This window comes from Scatophagus argus, chromosome 3, assembly GCF_020382885.2.
Source record: "Scatophagus argus isolate fScaArg1 chromosome 3, fScaArg1.pri, whole genome shotgun sequence".
NCBI classification, from domain to species: domain Eukaryota; kingdom Metazoa; phylum Chordata; class Actinopteri; family Scatophagidae; genus Scatophagus; species Scatophagus argus.
Genome location: NC_058495.1, coordinates 18,291,033 through 18,309,217, shown reverse-complemented (window position 1 = coordinate 18,309,217; position 18,185 = coordinate 18,291,033). Strand labels below are relative to the sequence as shown.

At 40.3% G+C, this 18,185-nt stretch overlaps 1 protein-coding gene across 5 annotated transcripts in view; it reads left to right on the top strand.

Annotated features, from left to right (window-relative positions):
* Positions 1-602: 602 nt before the first annotated feature.
* cita (citron rho-interacting serine/threonine kinase a) overlaps positions 603-18,185 on the top strand; it is a 35,359-nt gene continuing 17,776 nt past the window's right edge. For 3 of the 5 annotated variants that reach the window (XM_046384382.1, XM_046384380.1, XM_046384384.1), the window contains exons 1-21: positions 603-737; positions 1,011-1,133; positions 1,242-1,383; positions 1,844-2,019; positions 2,816-2,917; positions 4,885-5,027; positions 5,429-5,522; positions 5,608-5,814; positions 6,008-6,161; positions 7,475-7,664; positions 12,068-12,173; positions 12,587-12,730; positions 12,899-13,018; positions 14,301-14,471; positions 15,320-15,373; positions 15,467-15,520; positions 15,722-15,862; positions 16,011-16,139; positions 16,535-16,630; positions 16,955-17,071; positions 17,694-17,803. In XM_046384382.1, the coding sequence (XP_046240338.1) occupies positions 1,032-1,133; positions 1,242-1,383; positions 1,844-2,019; positions 2,816-2,917; positions 4,885-5,027; positions 5,429-5,522; positions 5,608-5,814; positions 6,008-6,161; positions 7,475-7,664; positions 12,068-12,173; positions 12,587-12,730; positions 12,899-13,018; positions 14,301-14,471; positions 15,320-15,373; positions 15,467-15,520; positions 15,722-15,862; positions 16,011-16,139; positions 16,535-16,630; positions 16,955-17,071; positions 17,694-17,803 (2,552 nt within the window). In that variant the 5' untranslated portion in view covers positions 603-737; positions 1,011-1,031. The remainder of the gene's footprint in view (positions 738-1,010; positions 1,134-1,241; positions 1,384-1,843; positions 2,020-2,815; positions 2,918-4,884; positions 5,028-5,428; positions 5,523-5,607; positions 5,815-6,007; positions 6,162-7,474; positions 7,665-12,067; positions 12,174-12,586; positions 12,731-12,898; positions 13,019-14,300; positions 14,472-15,319; positions 15,374-15,466; positions 15,521-15,721; positions 15,863-16,010; positions 16,140-16,534; positions 16,631-16,954; positions 17,072-17,693; positions 17,804-18,185) is intronic. The other 2 variants (XM_046384383.1, XM_046384381.1) reach the window with 1 other exon arrangement.

Below are 18,185 nucleotides of genomic sequence, written 5' to 3'. Positions count from 1 at the left end.
AAGGAGCAATAGTGATAAATTATACTGGGAATCAGTATTACAAAGATAGTGGTAGTTATGGTAGGGTCACTCCACTGATTTTACACATAAAGGTCAGTTTAGGGACAGCTACTGGGGTAGGCAGAGGGACAGAATCTTGTATTTAATTTGAATAAAAGTGAAATCGTGCCCAGTATTATTTATATTTTCTCCAATGCTAACAATATGTCAGTCTGTTACTCCATTTGGCAGTCAGACACAAATTTTAATCAGCACAAACTGGCAATTTACCCACTACCTCATATCAGCCCTCTCTCAAAGACCCTTCTCTCCAAAAAAATAAAAATTACAGTAACCTTCAATACAAAACTGGTCAGAGATTGTATTTTAGATCAGCAGCTGTCTCTGTCAGATTAAATATTCTTTAACTAAATTAGTCTTTTCATGAGTGGGGGCAGTACAACAACAGAAAACTGTTTCCATCTGCTGGGTTCGTGAGACTCCTTCTCTCCTAGTGAATAGCAACCGGGAGAAACGTCAGCCATTGGTTTAAAACAACAGCTGTACCCGCCCAGAAACTTCCAGCGGTCCAATTAAACGCCACCTTCATTCAGCAGGCTCGAGAGGTGGGTGGCGAACGCGCAAAATTTGAAAGTTGACCGGAAACAACGTTGACTGGGAGGAAAACAGTGTGCTCTATACGTCCATGTTTCTGCTGGCATTAAAAATAAATGTATAGTTACCTACATGGCAGTCTGGTGAGTAATATCATACGGTATTGTTTTGTCTCTGTAAATAAAGCTGGAGGATACTCGTGGCTGTCGTGTTTGCTTGCGAAGTTGGCAAACGCTAGCCAACGTTAACTTAGCATGCTAATACGGGACGCCTTGTTGACATTTATTGACAGTTTTTTCCTTTGGTCTTTCTATGCTTCTCTTATGCTATCATGGTAGATGCAATTGTTCATGTAACGCGCTACATTTAAGTACATACTTCCTTTCACTTAGACCTGCTCTGTGTCATTTTCTCAGGTAATCTGTTATTAAGAAGCCATGTTGAAGTTCAAATACGTGAGTCAGGGAAACCTGAAAACATTGCCTTCCTCGTCGGACCCAGTCACGAGCCGCAGCTCGCGACTCAATCAGGTGTTTCAGGTAAGGTGATATCTTAAGTGTCCCGTTTAAAGTGTGCCGTTTAAAACAAGCCGCAGTAACTGCCAGTAGCTGACTTCCTTTTCCTTCCTGTGTATGTATTGTCCTCAGGGCCGAGTCAGCCTATGTGGGCAGCAGGGTGGATGCACTGTAGGTCGGGAAGAGTTTCTGGAGGCCCTGCTGCTACTGTACCAAGAGTGCACCTCCCCAGAGCTTATGAAAATACATAATGTGGCAAACTTTGTCAATAAGTGTAAGCAAACAGGTTACACATGTAGGGTTGATTTGCTTGTTTATTTGGTTGTTGTCGTGTGGCCAGTCTATTATTTTTATTTTGGTTCAGCTTTTAAGACATACCTATTTAACCGTTTTTGAGTTGTTGTGTACTATGATGCTTTCTGTTTCTAGTTTGCAGTTTTTACAGTATGTAAGTGACATAATCCTTAAAAGAGGTGACTGAAATTCAGAATCTACACCTAGCAAATATAGGCTATAAAAACAATATTGGTATGTTATTTTAACACCACCGTGTTTTAGAATAATCAATTTCATAGCAATAGTAGTATGTGCTTGTAACTGTGTACCTAGTAGAAAATGGTCTTGTCTTTGTATTATATTATATATAGAATTTTACATCTTAAAAGCTATTTCACTTCATCTTGAGAAAACAATGGTTGTAACTTTGGTGTGTTTCTGTGTGTCTTGTGGTACAGTTTCTGAAGTGGTCTCAGAGCTGCGGACCCTGCAGCCTTGCCTTCATGACTTTGAAGTGCGCGCAGTAGTGGGCCGTGGTCACTTTGCAGAAGTCCAAGTAGTCCGGGAGAAGGCCACTGGGGATGTTTGTGCCCTGAAAGTCATGAAGAAGTCAGTTTTACGCACTCAAGAAAATGTAAGATTTGTATGATTTAATTTTAACTAGTTGACAAATTTATGAAACAGCAGAAAAATATAGAGAAGAAAATTTAGAAAGATGATTTTCATTTTTGTTCATCTCACTGTCCAACTGCCGTAACTTATTTTTAATTATATGACACATTGTTAATTTGAGCAAGACCTATGCTTTCCCTGCTGTGCAAAATCAAAATGTCTGCAGTGAAGAAAGCTGCAGTCAACTGGTATCAAGACTAATCTATCAAAGTAAACTCAGTTGTTGCAAGACTCATTTTAAAGTCTTTTGCATCCAGCTATTCATTTAACTGTGACATAAAGAGTTGTCTTTTACATTTTTGGCCTTGCAATCCTTGTTTTATGTATTAACCTCGGTGCCTCCTAAGTTGCAATTTGAAAAAGACCCACTGGAGGGTGCTGCAGGGTTGAATACAGCAAAACAAAGACTGGGTACATTTTTCACAGCTGTACGCTGTGGCATGTAACTAATAGAACAGAACTGAGTTGAAATAGCTGGTACGCTGTGACAGGAGTCTGAAGGAGCAATACAATGAACAACTTGTGTGAACAAGAAATGTTTTGTTCATTCCACCTGTGACTACTTCACACAATTCCAAATGACACCCTTAAAAATACTAAAAAATACTAAAAGTTTAAATTTGAACCCCAGTGAAGCACTAAAGATGGTAGCTTCTCAGTTTATTTTAGAGGTATGAGTTTATATGGTTTATAGTAACAATTTGCATTTATTTAATATGTATGTTTACTGATTGCATACCTTTTCAATTCCTCTCCAGGTGGTTTTTCATGAAGAGGAGCGCAGGATCCTGGCTCTGAGCAGCAGTCCCTGGATCCCACAGCTTCTCTATGCGTTTCAGGATAAAGAAAATGTCTACCTGGTGAGGCTGCAAGTTTTTTTCTGATCTTGAGGTTGGACTTAAATTGCTATTGTATATAAAATTCTCCTTGTCATAGATATGTTTTAAGAATGTTTACAATTGTCCAAAAGCATTTCACCATTGCTAATGTCAGCTTTTGTTGTTGTTATTTATTGTTATTTGATGTTATCCTTTTATTGGCTCATAGTTCCTTGATTTACAGTCATGCTTAATATTACCTTCATAATCTACACATGTTTAATGTATTATCCCAGAATTTTAGGAAATATCCTTGCTTTCCATAAAAAGCAAAGATGATAAATGAAGGATAAACAGGATGTGGTTGAATGCAAAAACTAAGTCCACCTTTCAACAAGTCCAAAACTGTTGTCAGTGGGCCCAGCTATTATTGTTGAAAAAAATCTTTAATGTAAATTGCCTGCTTGTACAACCACAGTGTCTTGTTTTGACTTTGTGTATGCGGTTTTTGCTTAGAGTACAACTTAGCTAATTTTTATATATTTAAATCAGTAGACAAGGCTGCTGTATTCATAGGTGTATTTTTTTTCTTTCTTTCTCAGCTCTGGTTTCTAGAACATGACTAATAGAACAGTTGGATCAGTCAGAATAGTACATGAGATACTCCAGGAAGGGATCTGAAGTGAGCAATGAAAGGAACAACTTGCATGTAGAAAAAATGCTTTGACTAGTCAAATCCCCCTTCAGCAACTTCTAAGTTATATTGTGTTATCATATTAGCTTGTAGGGTATCCACCACTATAGCCAAGAGTCACCAGGCTTTTGTTAGAATAATGACATTATTCACTGCAATAAAGTGAGAAAAATACAACAATCCAGAGCTGAGCTACTTTTTCCCTGCGCTCCCTGTGTTTCACCTATAGGTAAAACGCCCTCTGGATTTCTGTACTTAATGAGAATATATAGAATTAAGTCGATTATCCTCTCATTTGACTCTAGTTATTTTCCCAAAATGTTGGTGTTCCTCTGATAGTCGAATCTTCAGCCATGAAGCGCTGCATCAATATTGTCCTCTAGAGAACATCTGTTGTTATCACAAGAAAGGCTTTCTTCATGTTCTCTGATGACCTGTTAAACTGCCTTAGGGTGTGGAAAATGGCATACTGTTTACGACACCTTAGATTTCTTTCGCTCACCCTTGTCTTATACCTTCCACCATGCCCCCTGCATGTATGTCTCTATTCTTCCTCCTCCTCTCTTTTAACCCCCCTCTGTCTCCCCTTGCTCCCTAACTGAGCATGGAGGAAAATACAAAGCATCCATCTTTATCCGTGTGTCTGAGAGGCACCCAGTCTCCCTGTTGCTAGGTAACACTGGAGAAAGCTCCCGTTCATTCAGACTTGCAGACCATTCATGCAGCAGGGGCTCTTGCCTGTTATTATGGCTGTATGGCTGCCGCCATATAGCTCAAATCAGCCTGACCAATGCCTTATATCTCAGGATGCAGACAGCAGAAAATAGAATTTCAGTCAAATATGACCACGGTTAATTTATGTTACCAAACTTTAAAGATGCTTCTTGAGGCATTTTTTGTTGTTGTTGGGGCATGCTGCTTTGATTGTAAACATGTCTTGCCATATCCTGTGATCACAGACAAACAAATCTATCCCAGTTATTGTTGGTCTATTTTTAGCTACTGAAGACCAATCCTTTGACTGCAGTATCACAGATAAATCTGCAATAGTATCCTGTGTTGCATAACTGAATCTATAATGAGGAAAACCACCCAATAAGCTTAAGCTGACTTGAGCTTTGATGTAAGCTCAAACACTTGTGCTCCTGCACTTGTTGCTTTATTTTTCTTTCTAAATGTAGGCCTTTTTATAGGAAATCATAAATGTTTCAACAGCATGTGATACCTGCTCATTTTAATAATTTTCATTCCAATTTCAAGTCCTGGCCATGGATTTATACTGTCAGTTTCTGACTGCATGCAAATGTGTCTTCAGGCGATGGAGTACTTGCCAGGTGGCGACTTGATGTCCCTGCTAAACCGATACGAGGATCAGTTTGATGAGTCCATGGCTCAGTTCTATTTGGCTGAGCTGGTAGAAGCCATTCATGCTGTCCACCAGCTGGGCTATGTCCACAGGTAAGACACCAGCTACTAAATCCAGCCTCTCAGACATGGAGGTTGTAATCTCAAGACTTTGAGGAATAACATAGTAAAAGAAGTCAGTGCAGAGTTCCTGTGTTGTTACGTATACTCTTACATCTTCACTTAAATGTCATTGTTTGTTTGCCTTTTGTTTTCACTTGAAGACCAAATCACACATTTAATTCAGGAATGCATTAACTGGACATGAGAAATGTTTTGTAATGTGACCTAGAGCACAGAGTGTGATTAGTATATGTGTTATGTAATACAAAAACATTGTTGGCGTTTACAAATGTATTCCATTATCATCAGAGCGGCAGACATATTACAGTACTTAGGCAACAAACAGCCCTGTAAAAGCAGTATCAAATCCCTTCTAAACTATCCACTTGCAGAGATGTCAAACCAGAGAATGTTCTCATCGATCGGACTGGTCACATTAAGCTTGCAGACTTTGGATCGGCTGCCAGGCTGACTGCTAACAAAACAGTAAGTAGATTACAAAGTTTGCTCTATTTATTAAGCGCAGTATGCTTGACTGTCTCATCATTGCGTTTTATTGATGCGTTTCCAGGTGGCAGCTCCCACAGTGCCTGTTGGGACCCAGGACTTCCTCTCCCCTGAGGTCCTGACAGCCATGAATGGGGGTTCTCACAGCACCTATGGGGTTGAGTGTGACTGGTGGTCCCTTGGGGTCATAGCCTATGAGATGGTCTATGCCAGATCGCCTTTTTCTGAGGGCACTTCTACCAAGACAATCCACAACATCCTTAACTTTCAGGTATAATGACTCTTGTCTCTACTGGTTTTGGTCAGCGGTTATATTTGATTTTAATGGTATGTAACTTAGGATTCCAGATGAATGACGAAATCAGCCTATCAGTCTGCCTACCATTCCCAATATACTCAAATAGACAGATGTCTGATCAGTCTATGTTATGTAATGAATCTTTCTCCATGCTGTTTGCCCCTAGCGTTTCCTTAAGTTTCCAGAGGAGCCACGGGCCTCTAAGCAGTTTGTAGACCTGCTGCAGAGATTGTTGTGTGGAGCCAAAGAGCGACTGGGTTTCCAGGGACTCCGCTGTCACTCATTCTTCTCCACTGTAGACTGGAACAACTTAAGACAAGGTGATTCCTCTCCCCTGAGACTCTTTTCTTTCTGCCTTTCCAGTGAAGATGCTCTGTTTGGTTTGAAATGCTGCACTGTCACTGTAATCACGTTAGTGGACAGATGATATATGGCTAGTTATCAAATATTAATGTTGTTTATAATATACATAAGTGTACTGTGTGCATGTGGTTGCACACAGATGACAAACGGCGAGTGCATTGCCAGTGGTGATGTTGGTAGTAAAATAATGAGATTCTGTGTGCTGTTGGCAGTAGGCCAGCTTTTTCCTGAGGAGGAGAATTGGAGGGAGGCAGACAGTAAAGATCTGCAACTCATCTGCTCCTCAACAGACGCAGAACAAATTTTTTATGCTAGCGACACGACAGACACGCTCTCCGTGGCGGAAATCCAAGTATGGTTTTTGAGCGTCATTGTTACCATCAAATGTGAGACTGAACGACAAAGAGTTTGACATTTTCACTTGACCAACATTCACATTAATGGACGTTTCCGGTGAACCATGGTCACATTAAAGAACTGCAGCTCCACAGTGGCTCTGTAATTCAAAATGTGTAGCTGCAGGGGTGATGAGTGTTTTTCTGTACAGAGTACCTTGTGTCCTCACATGAATAAACCCTCCTTTTTATGATTCAGAAACCATTATCACACATTACTATGCCGGTCAATTCCTCTGAGCTGTTTTCCAGTTACAATATTCCTGTCAACGCTGAATATGAATTAATCTAGTTGTTTATTCAAAATCCTCATGATTATCAGCAGACTATGATACAGTATTTGAAATGCAGAAGCTTTTTGTGCCTGTGTGTGTTGAAGACAAGATTTATTGTTTTTATTTTTTCTGAATTGTATTAATTGATTGTCTATAAGTAATAAAATACGAATACAATAAATAAATAAATACCATATAAAAAAAAGAGGATCACATATGTAAATGTTTGTATTAGAAACACAGAATTGGATTATTGATAATTGGACATAAATAGAGCTTTATGCTTCAGCTTTGGCTCCAGCTGATTAGCTTCCTCTGCTGCAGTGAGGGAGAGCGAGTGAGCATGTGTGTACAAAAGAGAGAGAGGGAGGGAGGGAGGGACAGAGGCAGCATGTGCATCAACGCGCGACTTACCGCACTCTAGGCTCCCACCACTCTGCTCTGTTCCTCCTCCCCTCCTTTCTCTCCCCTTTCTCCTTGTTGTTTTTTTTTTAATTTTTTCCAAATTTTTATTTTTTTTTTTACTACTTTGTCTGTGGCTGCTTCCTTTATTTCCCCCCTTCCCTCTCTTACTTCCTCCTCTCGTCCTTACTCCTGCAGTTCTCCCGCCTTTTGTTCCTGCGTTGCACGCCGAAGATGACACCTCTAATTTTGAGGAGCCGGAGCAGGCAGCCCCCCGGCCAGCCTCAGCAGCCCAGCAAGGAGCTCTGCCAGTGGGCTTTCAAGGCCAGGATCTGCCCTTTCTAGGCTGGTTCTTCAGCAGAGCGTTGACAACATTGGCCAAAACTGAGTAAGTGCTACCTGTTTACCAAGCATTGTTTGGCTGTTTTTTGTTTGTTTTTCTTTTGTTTTTCTTTTGGTTTTTTTTCAAAGACGACTCCTCTTTTTCCTGTAATGCAGTGTTACACCTCTCTAACACACCTTGGTGGTTAGAGACCCCTTGCTACCATTGGCTGATGTTCTGCTGTTAGACTCCTCCTTAACACAGCGACAAATTCCAGGTAGCCTTGTTTCTGGTGACCTAATGTGGTGCCCTGGGCAGCTGGTGTTATGTCCCTGTCATTAGTGTTGCGCCTGTTAGGACGAAAATGGGTTTGGCCATATGCTGTGTCAGACAAGGAACGAGGGAGGAGAGGGATCTCCCTGTTTTCTAGTGCTCTCTTCTTCTTCTGATTCCCCATTTTGTGCTATGGGGTCACATGTAGTTGATACAGTGCATAGATGGGTCAAATGAATGGTCCAGGGTATGTGAGCTGGCATTATCTTGCTATGGGCGCTGATTGGTATGCGGCTGAGTGTGTCAGTGAGGTTTGCTGAGAGGTGGAACCCCAGACGTAGACACACTCCCACCCTTGCTGCTGTTATTGTGCTTTCTCTATTACTGTGCTGCATAATGGGCTTCTGACTTTTACAGCATGGGTTTTGGGACTGTAATTATTCCTAATGGTGTTTGGCTTTTTAACCTCTGATAATAATGCAGGAGGATGGGTTTAATTTCCGTAGCCCCATGGCATTGCTCTTGCAGGTTAATGGTCCTGGAGACTGCGGATCATGACAGCAGCAGCAACAGAAAGGGAAGAAAAAGCGTTAGCAGATTAGACAGGGAAAAGGATGAGAGCTCAGATTGGGGGAGAGAATCTATTTCTATGGTTACTACCGTGATATTTTTTTTTCTCTCTTTCCCAGTCCCCACCCCCATCTTTACCCGTCTCATCTCCTATTTTTTTTTTTCTCCCTCTTCTGTCCCCCTGTCCCTTGCTGTTACACCGTCAGTCATCTGCTTGTGGTTTTTAACTGAAGCCAGTCATTTTCCTTGCTGCATTTTATTAAGAGGAGCTCAGAGCTCATAGAATGTGTCAGATCTGTGTGTGGGTGCATGCATATGCGTGTACACATTCTTCATTACAACCCCAAAAAGGAAAGAGAACTGAATGAACCCAGAGCCAGGCATAATGAATTGCTGATCATGTGTTTTGGGGGTTCCAGCTATTCTCTTTTTTTTGTTCTGTGTGAACTTGTCTAATCCCCCATTACAAAAACTCAACAACAAAATGCCCTTAACAGCTTGTCTCAGAAAATCATCTTTGCAAGGTGGCTTCAATTTAATCTTGCAAACTTCTGCACTTTTGCTTCTTCAAGAATCTAGTCCTTTTTTTGTCTAATTTTAAGTCAATTTTTATGTGTTTTGGAAAATTACATATTGTGAGCATATCTTTGGTTTTTGTGTGTTGGATTTTCAGTCTGTCTGGTCAGTAATCTAATACTTTCCTCAAGAGCAGGATATCTTTACATAGTACTGACCATGAATGCATACTGCTAGATGGGCTGAGTATTAACATTCATAGTCCCCATATCTGCACTGTGTGAACAAACCAATAGAGTGATGAAGCCAGCTAGATGGCTATGCTAATTGGTGGCATTACTTCACATGGCTCTTCCTTGGATGATGTATTGTAAACACTGCAACATGAGTTATAGCTATCAGTATACTAGCAGATGACTAGCTTTTGCCTCTTGGATGTAATGTTGTCTTTTAATGGTGGAAATAGAAAAATTCTCAAGCTATTTCAAGTGTAGTTTTGCATAAGTGTCAGCTGTCAGCCAGGTGGCTGGATAACAAACATCTACTTTATAGCTGTTGGTGTCACATCACCTTCACTTTTCACAACTTGGTCTTTTTAACTTCTGCTGTATCTTTTCACTTGATGGGGAATTTTAGTTGTTGGATGTTTACATTTGAAGTTATTAAATAAACGAGCTGAGCTATTTTTCACAGTCCCTGTCCATGGCTCAAAGCCCCTCTTGATGTGTTGTGCCTGCCAAATAGCATTGAAGAAACACTCATTTTTAATGTGAAACTGTCCCGAGATTAACGCTTAGCTGCGGCAAGTAAACTCCATGTTCAGAACAAGTGGAATGTGTCACGTTGCTGTACGACTGGCAAAGGGAAAAATAAATATGACGTCTGATGTTATGTTATCTTAAAATAAATTACTGTAGTCTGACTATAGTCTACAGAGGAAAAAAAGAGGTTGCAATTTAGGTTGTGATCATGGTTAAAAAGATTCTGATATTAGTTTTTTGGCCAGGTTGCCTGCTCTGGCTTTGGTTTAAGCACAAGATTGGAAATTACAGTGAGTGGTGATTTTCTGCTTTCTACAGGGTTCGCTTTGCAAACCCACTTTGTTTGTTGTGTCTGTAGGATTATATGTGTTTTACATTTTCTTTAGTGTGTGTGCTTGTGTGAATGTGTATGTGTCCTATTATTTTTGTTTGCCTGATGAGTGCTGCAAAGCCTTTAACTTGCCTCCTTTCTCTGAGTCCCCAGCCTCTCTTTGATTCTTTTCAATAATGCAGCCTGCAGTGGATACTCATTTATTTTTCCTCCACAGTCCAAAGACATGACAGCTGCCACATTCCTCAGTTATGAGAAGAATGGCCTGCTATTTTTTTCTCTTGTTAATACATTTCTATTTTGCAAAGTAAAAATATTACCCATGTATCCTTCAGAATGGAACTGCTATGATTAGTTGGTTGAAAGAAAATTAGTTGCTGCATATGTTGATAATTGATCAGTTGTTCAAGTCATTTTGACAGCAAAATGTCAAACATTTGCTGGTTCCAGCTAAGCATTTGTTGCATTGATTTGCCATTTATGATAGCAAATGAAGAGTCTTTTGGTTGGACTAAAGAAGCAATTTGAATATGTCACTTTGAGCTCTGGAAGTGTGATGAGAATTTTTATTTTTTTATTTATTTATTTTATTACATTTTATAGAGTTAACAATGAATCGATTGATCATATAAAATAATCCCCAGAGCAATCAGTAATCATATAGTGAAAGTTGAGGAAGAGAATCATCCATCCTCCATACTCAGTTTTCAAATTCACACTGCCTTTGACAGTCTTAAGAATGATGCAGATGAGTGGAAAATCCATGCTACTAAAAGCATTAAAACCCCAGTCGGGGACATTCAAACTGTCATATTATTTGTACAGTAGCTTCCCAAAACTGTTCAACTAGGAATTGGAAGACTTAATGAATTTTGATGTCTCCCATCAATTTTTAATTGGCAAGAGATTCAGCTAACTGGAACGCCTCTTCATTTAGATTCCTGCGAAAAGGTGGTTGGGGTGGTGCTGTTTGTTAATGATATGAGCCAAGTGTGTGTGTGTACGTGTGTGTGTTTGGTTCTGTGTACTCTACATACAGTATATACGTACGCTGTGCGTGTGTGTTTCAGGGGGATGTTTCTCAATGCAGAGAGGCAAAGGGAGCAGTGCTTGCTTTCGTGATTATTTTTAACACTGTGACTCAGTCTGAGTCAACTTTATTAAAGATCCCTCTGCAGTATTTGTGAGCTCATTCATACAGACCCATTCATTTATTTATGAGACTTCTGCTTCGGTCTTTTCTCTGGTCAAGAAAAATGTAAAAATTTACTTTGTGCTCTAAATTCAACCCAAAGAATGCAAACCAAGTAGGACATTACCTTACGTAAACAACACAATTGAGTGCATCGGACTCACTACAGAGCTCTGTGCAGATCAACCTCAAGCAAAAGCATAATTCTCCTGTCACCTTATTTTGTCAGCAAAACTGCAGATATTCCCAGGGCTATGCTGTTGCTTTGTTCATGTTGTATGCTTTGTCCCGAATGTACTACAATGAATAAAATATGCTCACCTCTTCCTCACTTCAAAAATGCTCTGTTGGATGTTATCCTAATTGTTGTCAGTATGTTTATTGTTAAGACTAGATACTCTACAGAATACTTTTCTTTAAAAGGAAACTGTCGTCAGTGCTTTCAGTATCTGTTGCTCATTTGTGATGTGTGGGTGTTGTGTCTGCATTTCAGCCGGCTTAATTACAGCTACAATACTGTGAAGGCTTGCCATTACATGATGTTGCTCTATGTCATGATGAGACTTTGACTTATCCTCTTTTTAGTTTGGTTTAGAATATTTTGAATGTTCTCTGCATCCTTACACAGTAGAAACCTATTTTAACAAATTCATGCATGCTTACATAATCGAAATTTGTATGAATACACAATGTTAATAAACAATATGTGCACCATGTTTATTTTGATGGTTAGCATGTTTTAAGTGCTATGCAGATGAGACATGCAGTATGTGTGTCAAGCTTAAATAGAACTTAAGAAAACCCCTATAAATGTTTTTGTTCACAGGTCAGTGTCTGCAGGCCTCAACTCTCCTGCCAAGACCAACTCCATGGAAAAGAAACTGCACCTTAAAAGCAGAGAACTACAAGAAACTCAAGACAAATGTCACAAGGTGAGAGTGTACCTTGTCATTCCGAGTCATTCTCAGCAAGCAAGCCAGAGTTGACTAAGACTGTGTATTTCCATATTGTAGAACTTTGTTCTAAGCAAAAAATGATTCCAATATTGGTTTTATTACCAGACGTCCTGAGTTTATTCTGGCTTGCTGGCTAATCACTGATCAAGCAGGCTTCTGGTGCTTTTGCAAGAAGCCCAGTTAATCTTGTTGTGTGTACAGCATTACAGCTGCATTTATTTCTTTAAGCAGTTGGAGGGGTGGGGGTAGTGTCAGATTAATCAGATATCATCAGAATCTGTAACTGATGGATAAGTAACCTCTAAACACCACTTCACCGAAGCTGTAAGTTGTCCAGGTTCAGTGAAGTTACAATGGAAGTAAACTACTGTTTTCTCTGTTGGAGCCAGATGGAGCAGGAGATCTCCAGGTTCCAGCGTAAAATGACTGACCTGGAGTCAGTACTCCACCAGAAGGATGTGGAGCTGAAGGCATCTGAGACGCAGAGGAGCATTCTGGAACAAGACCTTGCCACCTACATTACTGAGTGCAGTGTGAGTCATAACATCTGTGTCTGTGTGTGTGCAGAATTTAAAGAAATGTTTCAACATAATAATGCTCTTAGGTAAGTTTACGATTATTCAAATATTGGTGTATTGTTCAGTCAGTATTGATTTGAACGAACAGCAGCCTTGAGTTTATGTGGACATATGTGTGTGCAGAGCCTAAAGCGAAGCTTGGAGGAGGCACGTGTGGAGGTCTCCAGAGAGGATGACAAGGCCATGCAGCTGCTGCACGACATCCGCGAACAGAGCAACAAGCTGCAGGAAATTAAAGAACAAGTACGTGAAATTTCTCATTCAAGTCATCCACTGTTGTTTTTTTATAAACACTTCAAGGCATTTATACTAAAAAATGTGAAGTCAAAGGGAAACAGCGCCTACGTACTGCATCCATGAATCCGTCGTTTTTTAATGCAGAGATTTATTTTCCACAGTGTCGTTTTTATGCAATCATAGCTGATAAAGTAATAACTGAAGCAGCAGGGAGATTATACTCTTCACAGTGTGTCCCTGTGGCACATCCAGGGCTTCCCCTCTGAGGACTCCCTTGTCCTCAACTCTTATAAAGGTCATTCCTGCAGATGGCATCCCTGCAGGATGGTACAAAAATGCAAGAGACTTCGATCGTTACTCAAGAGATTTACCCAAACTCCTCCCAAGGGCTCGAAACAAAGTGTTTACAATTTTTTAATCAGCAGTTATGATTCAAATCACATATTAAATTTGAACTTTGAAATATGACACGAACGAAATCTGGGCCGTGTCAGGCCGGACATATCTTCTTCAATCATTGAGACCCATATCGAGTAGCCTCGTGTGACTCACTGGATGTGAAGTGATGAATCAAAGACTTTATCCACATTGGTCTAACATGTTGTGTCTGCAAACATTTTTATAGACGTAAGCAGTTGTTTTTCCTCTCTCTTGTAGTCTCTGTTGTGTTAAGTTGCCAACTACAGCGTTAAAGTAGTAATCCTTGAGTTGTTATGTTTGATTTTGACACATTTGGTGATAAATGGTTATTGCTGCAGTGCACTGCAGTTCTATAGAACTCGGCACAATGAGACAGTGTCAGCAGATTTGTGGAGTATGTACTTGCATGTATAGCATTGGCAGCAATTGTTGCCCGTACTAAGAGCTCCTCTCCTCTGTTCAGGCTGTGCCAAATAAACTCCACTTTTAATAAACTTTTAACAAAAAAAACGCCTAAATAAAACAGGAGATTTGTTTGAGAAAACACCAAGAAGTTAAATAATTTTGGAATTATCTGAAAATGTCACAGCTTGTTACTTCTACAATGAAAACATGGACACACACAATACTATTTTCATGTTTTCATTGTTTCCTGTCTTCCATTAGTATTTGCCTTATACATTCTTTTTGATGTGCTGGTCCTCTGTGCATTATTACTGCCTGAAGTCCTTGGGCAGGTTTCAAAATCTTAATTATATGCAATTAACTATTAATTGTATGTTTGTGAATATAAACAGTCTGTGTTTATATTCAGAAAGCAGGTTAATTTTTCTGTATCATGACCCCTATGTGCTATGTATGGACTCAGGAGTACCATGCCCAGCTGGAGGAGATGCAGGTGACCATCAGACAGCTGGAGGAGGACCTGTCAGCTGCCCGACGCCGCAGCGACCTCTATGAGGCTGAACTTCGAGACTCAAGGCAAACAAGCGAGGAACTCAAAAGGAAAGCTGTAGAATACCAGCAGAGAATCCAGAAGGTATGTTTGCACCAGAGACGCTCAGAGGTCATACATACATGCAAATGTGCACAAGTGTGTGCCAAGTGTGTGGATTCACTTTTTATCTGAAGTAGTAATCTGTTGCCTGAAGTATAGCATGTAAGGATATTTATACTGCAGTACCTTAGGTGGAATTATGTACATGCCACGTTTGTGTGTTGGCTCACAGAGAAGTTGATTTGTCTTGGTGTTTTTCATCACTCTCCCTTTTGAGTCTTTCCCTTTTCTAGCTTATAAGTACACAATCTGCAAAGCCTATATACACGTGAAACAACCCTTTCCTCTTTGGTTTGTTTTGTAGTGTCTGATAAGGCTAAATACTATCAATGCAATGTTATCGAATATAAAATCACTAATACTAATGCTAGACTTAATGGACTTAAATGCTTTTTTTGGTAACCATAGCATATGTCTTTGTGTGCAATCAGTTAAAGCCACTGACTTCTATATTCTCAACACTCAAAAGTAATTGTTGTCCAAATAAAATCTTAAAATATGTGAGAACAATGCACTTGGAAGTCATTATTAAGCCTGATTCAAGTGTGAGTTGCATTCACAATAGAGCATACTCTCAGTTACATGTGAAGAGTTTAGCAATTGATAGTCGTGCGAATAAAGGCCCAGACAACCTCAGTTGAAATGGTTGGCTCACATGATTTGAAAGCCACCTCAGTTCCCTGTTTTTGGAGGTGTTTTGGACACGTGTGACTAAAAGGACACTCCAGAGCAGATGCTGGGCAGGCTGATAGGCCTGTCCCTTTGTTATTGCTGCCACTTGAAAGAGGATAGGTTGTGTATTGATCTGCTATATACAAATTATTTTTCAGGCTAAAGAGCAGGGCAAAGCTGAGGTGGAGGAGCTTCTCTCCAAACTAGAGAAGGTAACAGATCAGGCTTTTCAAATTTATATACAAGCTTACAGCTGAGTTTCCCCTGATGTTTCTTGACTGAATCCACTGTGCTTTGTTTTTTAGACCAATTCTGAGCAGCAGGTGAAAATCCAGGAACTCCAGGACAAACTGTCCAAAGTAAATTCACTTTTGTCTCAAAAACTGTTTTTAATGTATGCCCTTGTGTCATTTTTCTGTTTTCGGTAGCCTGCTGTAGTTCTCTGTTTATTCTCTAAAGTACATTTTTAATAATGTCTGTTTGGGTAGTAATTGCCTAGACATATCAAGAGTTTTGTCTTGAGATCCACTAACAGCCTCTGCCCTCCTGACCTTCCCCAGGCAGTGAAAGCGAGCACAGAAGCCACTGAGCTGCTGCAGAACGTCCGGCAGGCCAAAGAGCGGCTGGAACGAGACCTGGAGCGCCTGCGAGGCAAAACCGACTCTAGTGACACTTTAAAACGCCGCCTGAGAGAGACAGAGGTACCAGAGTTAACTTGCAGTGCTAAATCATGCACATATGTTGTTTGTTTGTTTGTTAAAGGCTGACTTGTTAGTTTTACAATGTAGCCCAACACAAGTCACTCTTTTCTGTGCAGTTAGTCTTATGTAATTATTTTTGTTGTGTAAGCAGGAAGGCAGGAAGACCCTGGAGAACCAGGTAAAAAGGTTGGAGATGGTTGAGCGGCGGGAGAATAAGCTGAAAGATGACATTCAGACCAAGTCTCAGCAGATCCAGCAGATGGCTGAAAAGATCCTGGTGAGAGAGCTTCGGATAAGGCTTTTTAATACTCTGAACCCCTAATTTCAGCCCCCCTACTCCCATTCACCCAGCCTTCTCTGAGTCTATCCTCATCAGTTATCTTAGAGCACACATATATGCACTGCACTCACTTCTGTTTGGAGAGCTCCTTGCTAGCTGCGCCCTCATACATGGCTACTGGTCAACCAGTGTCCTTACACAGATTTTAACATATCTGCAGTTTTTACCAGTGTCAGCATGAGCAGGCAGCGCTACAGCCGTCTTGTGGATTTCCAGCTTTTCACTGCAAGTTTCCTCATTTATTGTGATTTTAATGTAGTTGATATTTATGTAGGTTTTATGATGACAGTTTTAGATGTTTCCAGTGCTATTTGTAATGTTACTCCCTCCAGGAACTGGAGGAGAACCTGAGGGATGCCCAGTCTACAGCCCAGCGAATGGAAACACAACTGGTTCAAAAGGAGAGGCTTTATGAAGACAAGATCAAGGTGAGCCAGTCTGAAAATGTCCAGGCTAGAGAAAACTATATATAAATCTGAGAATGTTTTTATATATATATTTATGTGTGTGTGTGTGTTAATTTCTTGTCAGTCCTGCCATTTTAAATTGGTGTCATAAAAGTCAGAGCTGTCACATGTTTTACAGTGATGTTTTGACACCACACTAATTACTGCTTCCACACCAGGTTTTACATTTACAGTCATGTCAGTATGTGATTTTCCCATAACAAATTGCTAACTTCAGCCTAAATGTGAATTTGTCAAATCATCATCATTGGCAAGACTAATATTTCCTGGTTTGGTCTGATCAAGGTTCTCGAGGCCCAGATGAAGGCAGACCTGGCTGACAAGGAGAGCCTCGAGGCCAGAAGGGCCCAGCAGGAGGAGGAGTCCAGGGAGAACTGCAAACTCATCAGTGAACAGAAAGCTGTAAGGAAACACAGGCTTTTTAAAAACTATATCCACTCAGGCACTGGGTGTGTGTGTGTGTGTGTGTGCATATATATATTTCAATCAAATCAAAGTATTGCATATTGTTGCTGTCTAATATAGTTTATTTTACTGAATTATTTTGCACCATTAGAAAAAGCAGCAGTGTATATAGCTGTATGATTTTAAGATTATTTCCCCTGTAATTATATTATGCAAGTCCAGTGTACTGTGTAAGTTAAAGTTTGTAAACTCCAGTTTTGTTTCTTACACCACAAGATGTCAAAGTGGTTCAAATGTATGGGAATGTACAGCTGGATTAAATTGCACTATACTTCATGTTGCATTATAAAGCTTGGGCTGAAGTCCTAATCTGGTTAATATGGTAGAATTGAAGCACTTAAGAAGCTTTTAGAGGCAGTCATCTGACATTGACAGTGGAAAATTCAGGAAACACCTTAATGGTGTCTAATAGGATTTCACTGCAACGCAAAATTCCGTTGCTGCTGTGCTCCATGATTATTTGTAGGATTTAGCTATCAATCACAGGGGAATATTTTCTTACAGCCGATTTGTTTGAATGTGATTTCCACCATGTCCTTTTGTCTCCCTTTTCCTACAGACTATTAATGCGATGGACTCTAAGATGAAGAACCTGGAGCAACGCATCGCTGAGCTGTCAGAGGCTAACAAGCTGGCCGCTAACAGCAGCATCTACACCCAGAAGAATATGTGAGTTAACTAGACCTTCTGCCCACACTGCGCTTTTAAGAGAGCCCCTACCCACGCTGACTCTGACTCCCCGAGCCTCCAATTGCTTCGTTAGTGTACACTTACATCTTTGTGTACTGCGGCTGATCTGTCTCCTTTGTGTGCAAACAGTGTACCATCCCTTAGGTTAATGTGGCTACAATCAATATTAATATTAATGATATGACAACAAAATCAGATGATAATATGAAGATGGCATGACATTGTGGAACCCATCATGCATAGTGATGAACCAAGAGAGAATTATCACCTGAGCCTGCAGCTCCCCTCAGCTTCACAGAGTTTCATGTTGAGTTTCAGCTGTCAGACTTGTAAATTAACTTTATTTCATGCTCACCGCTCT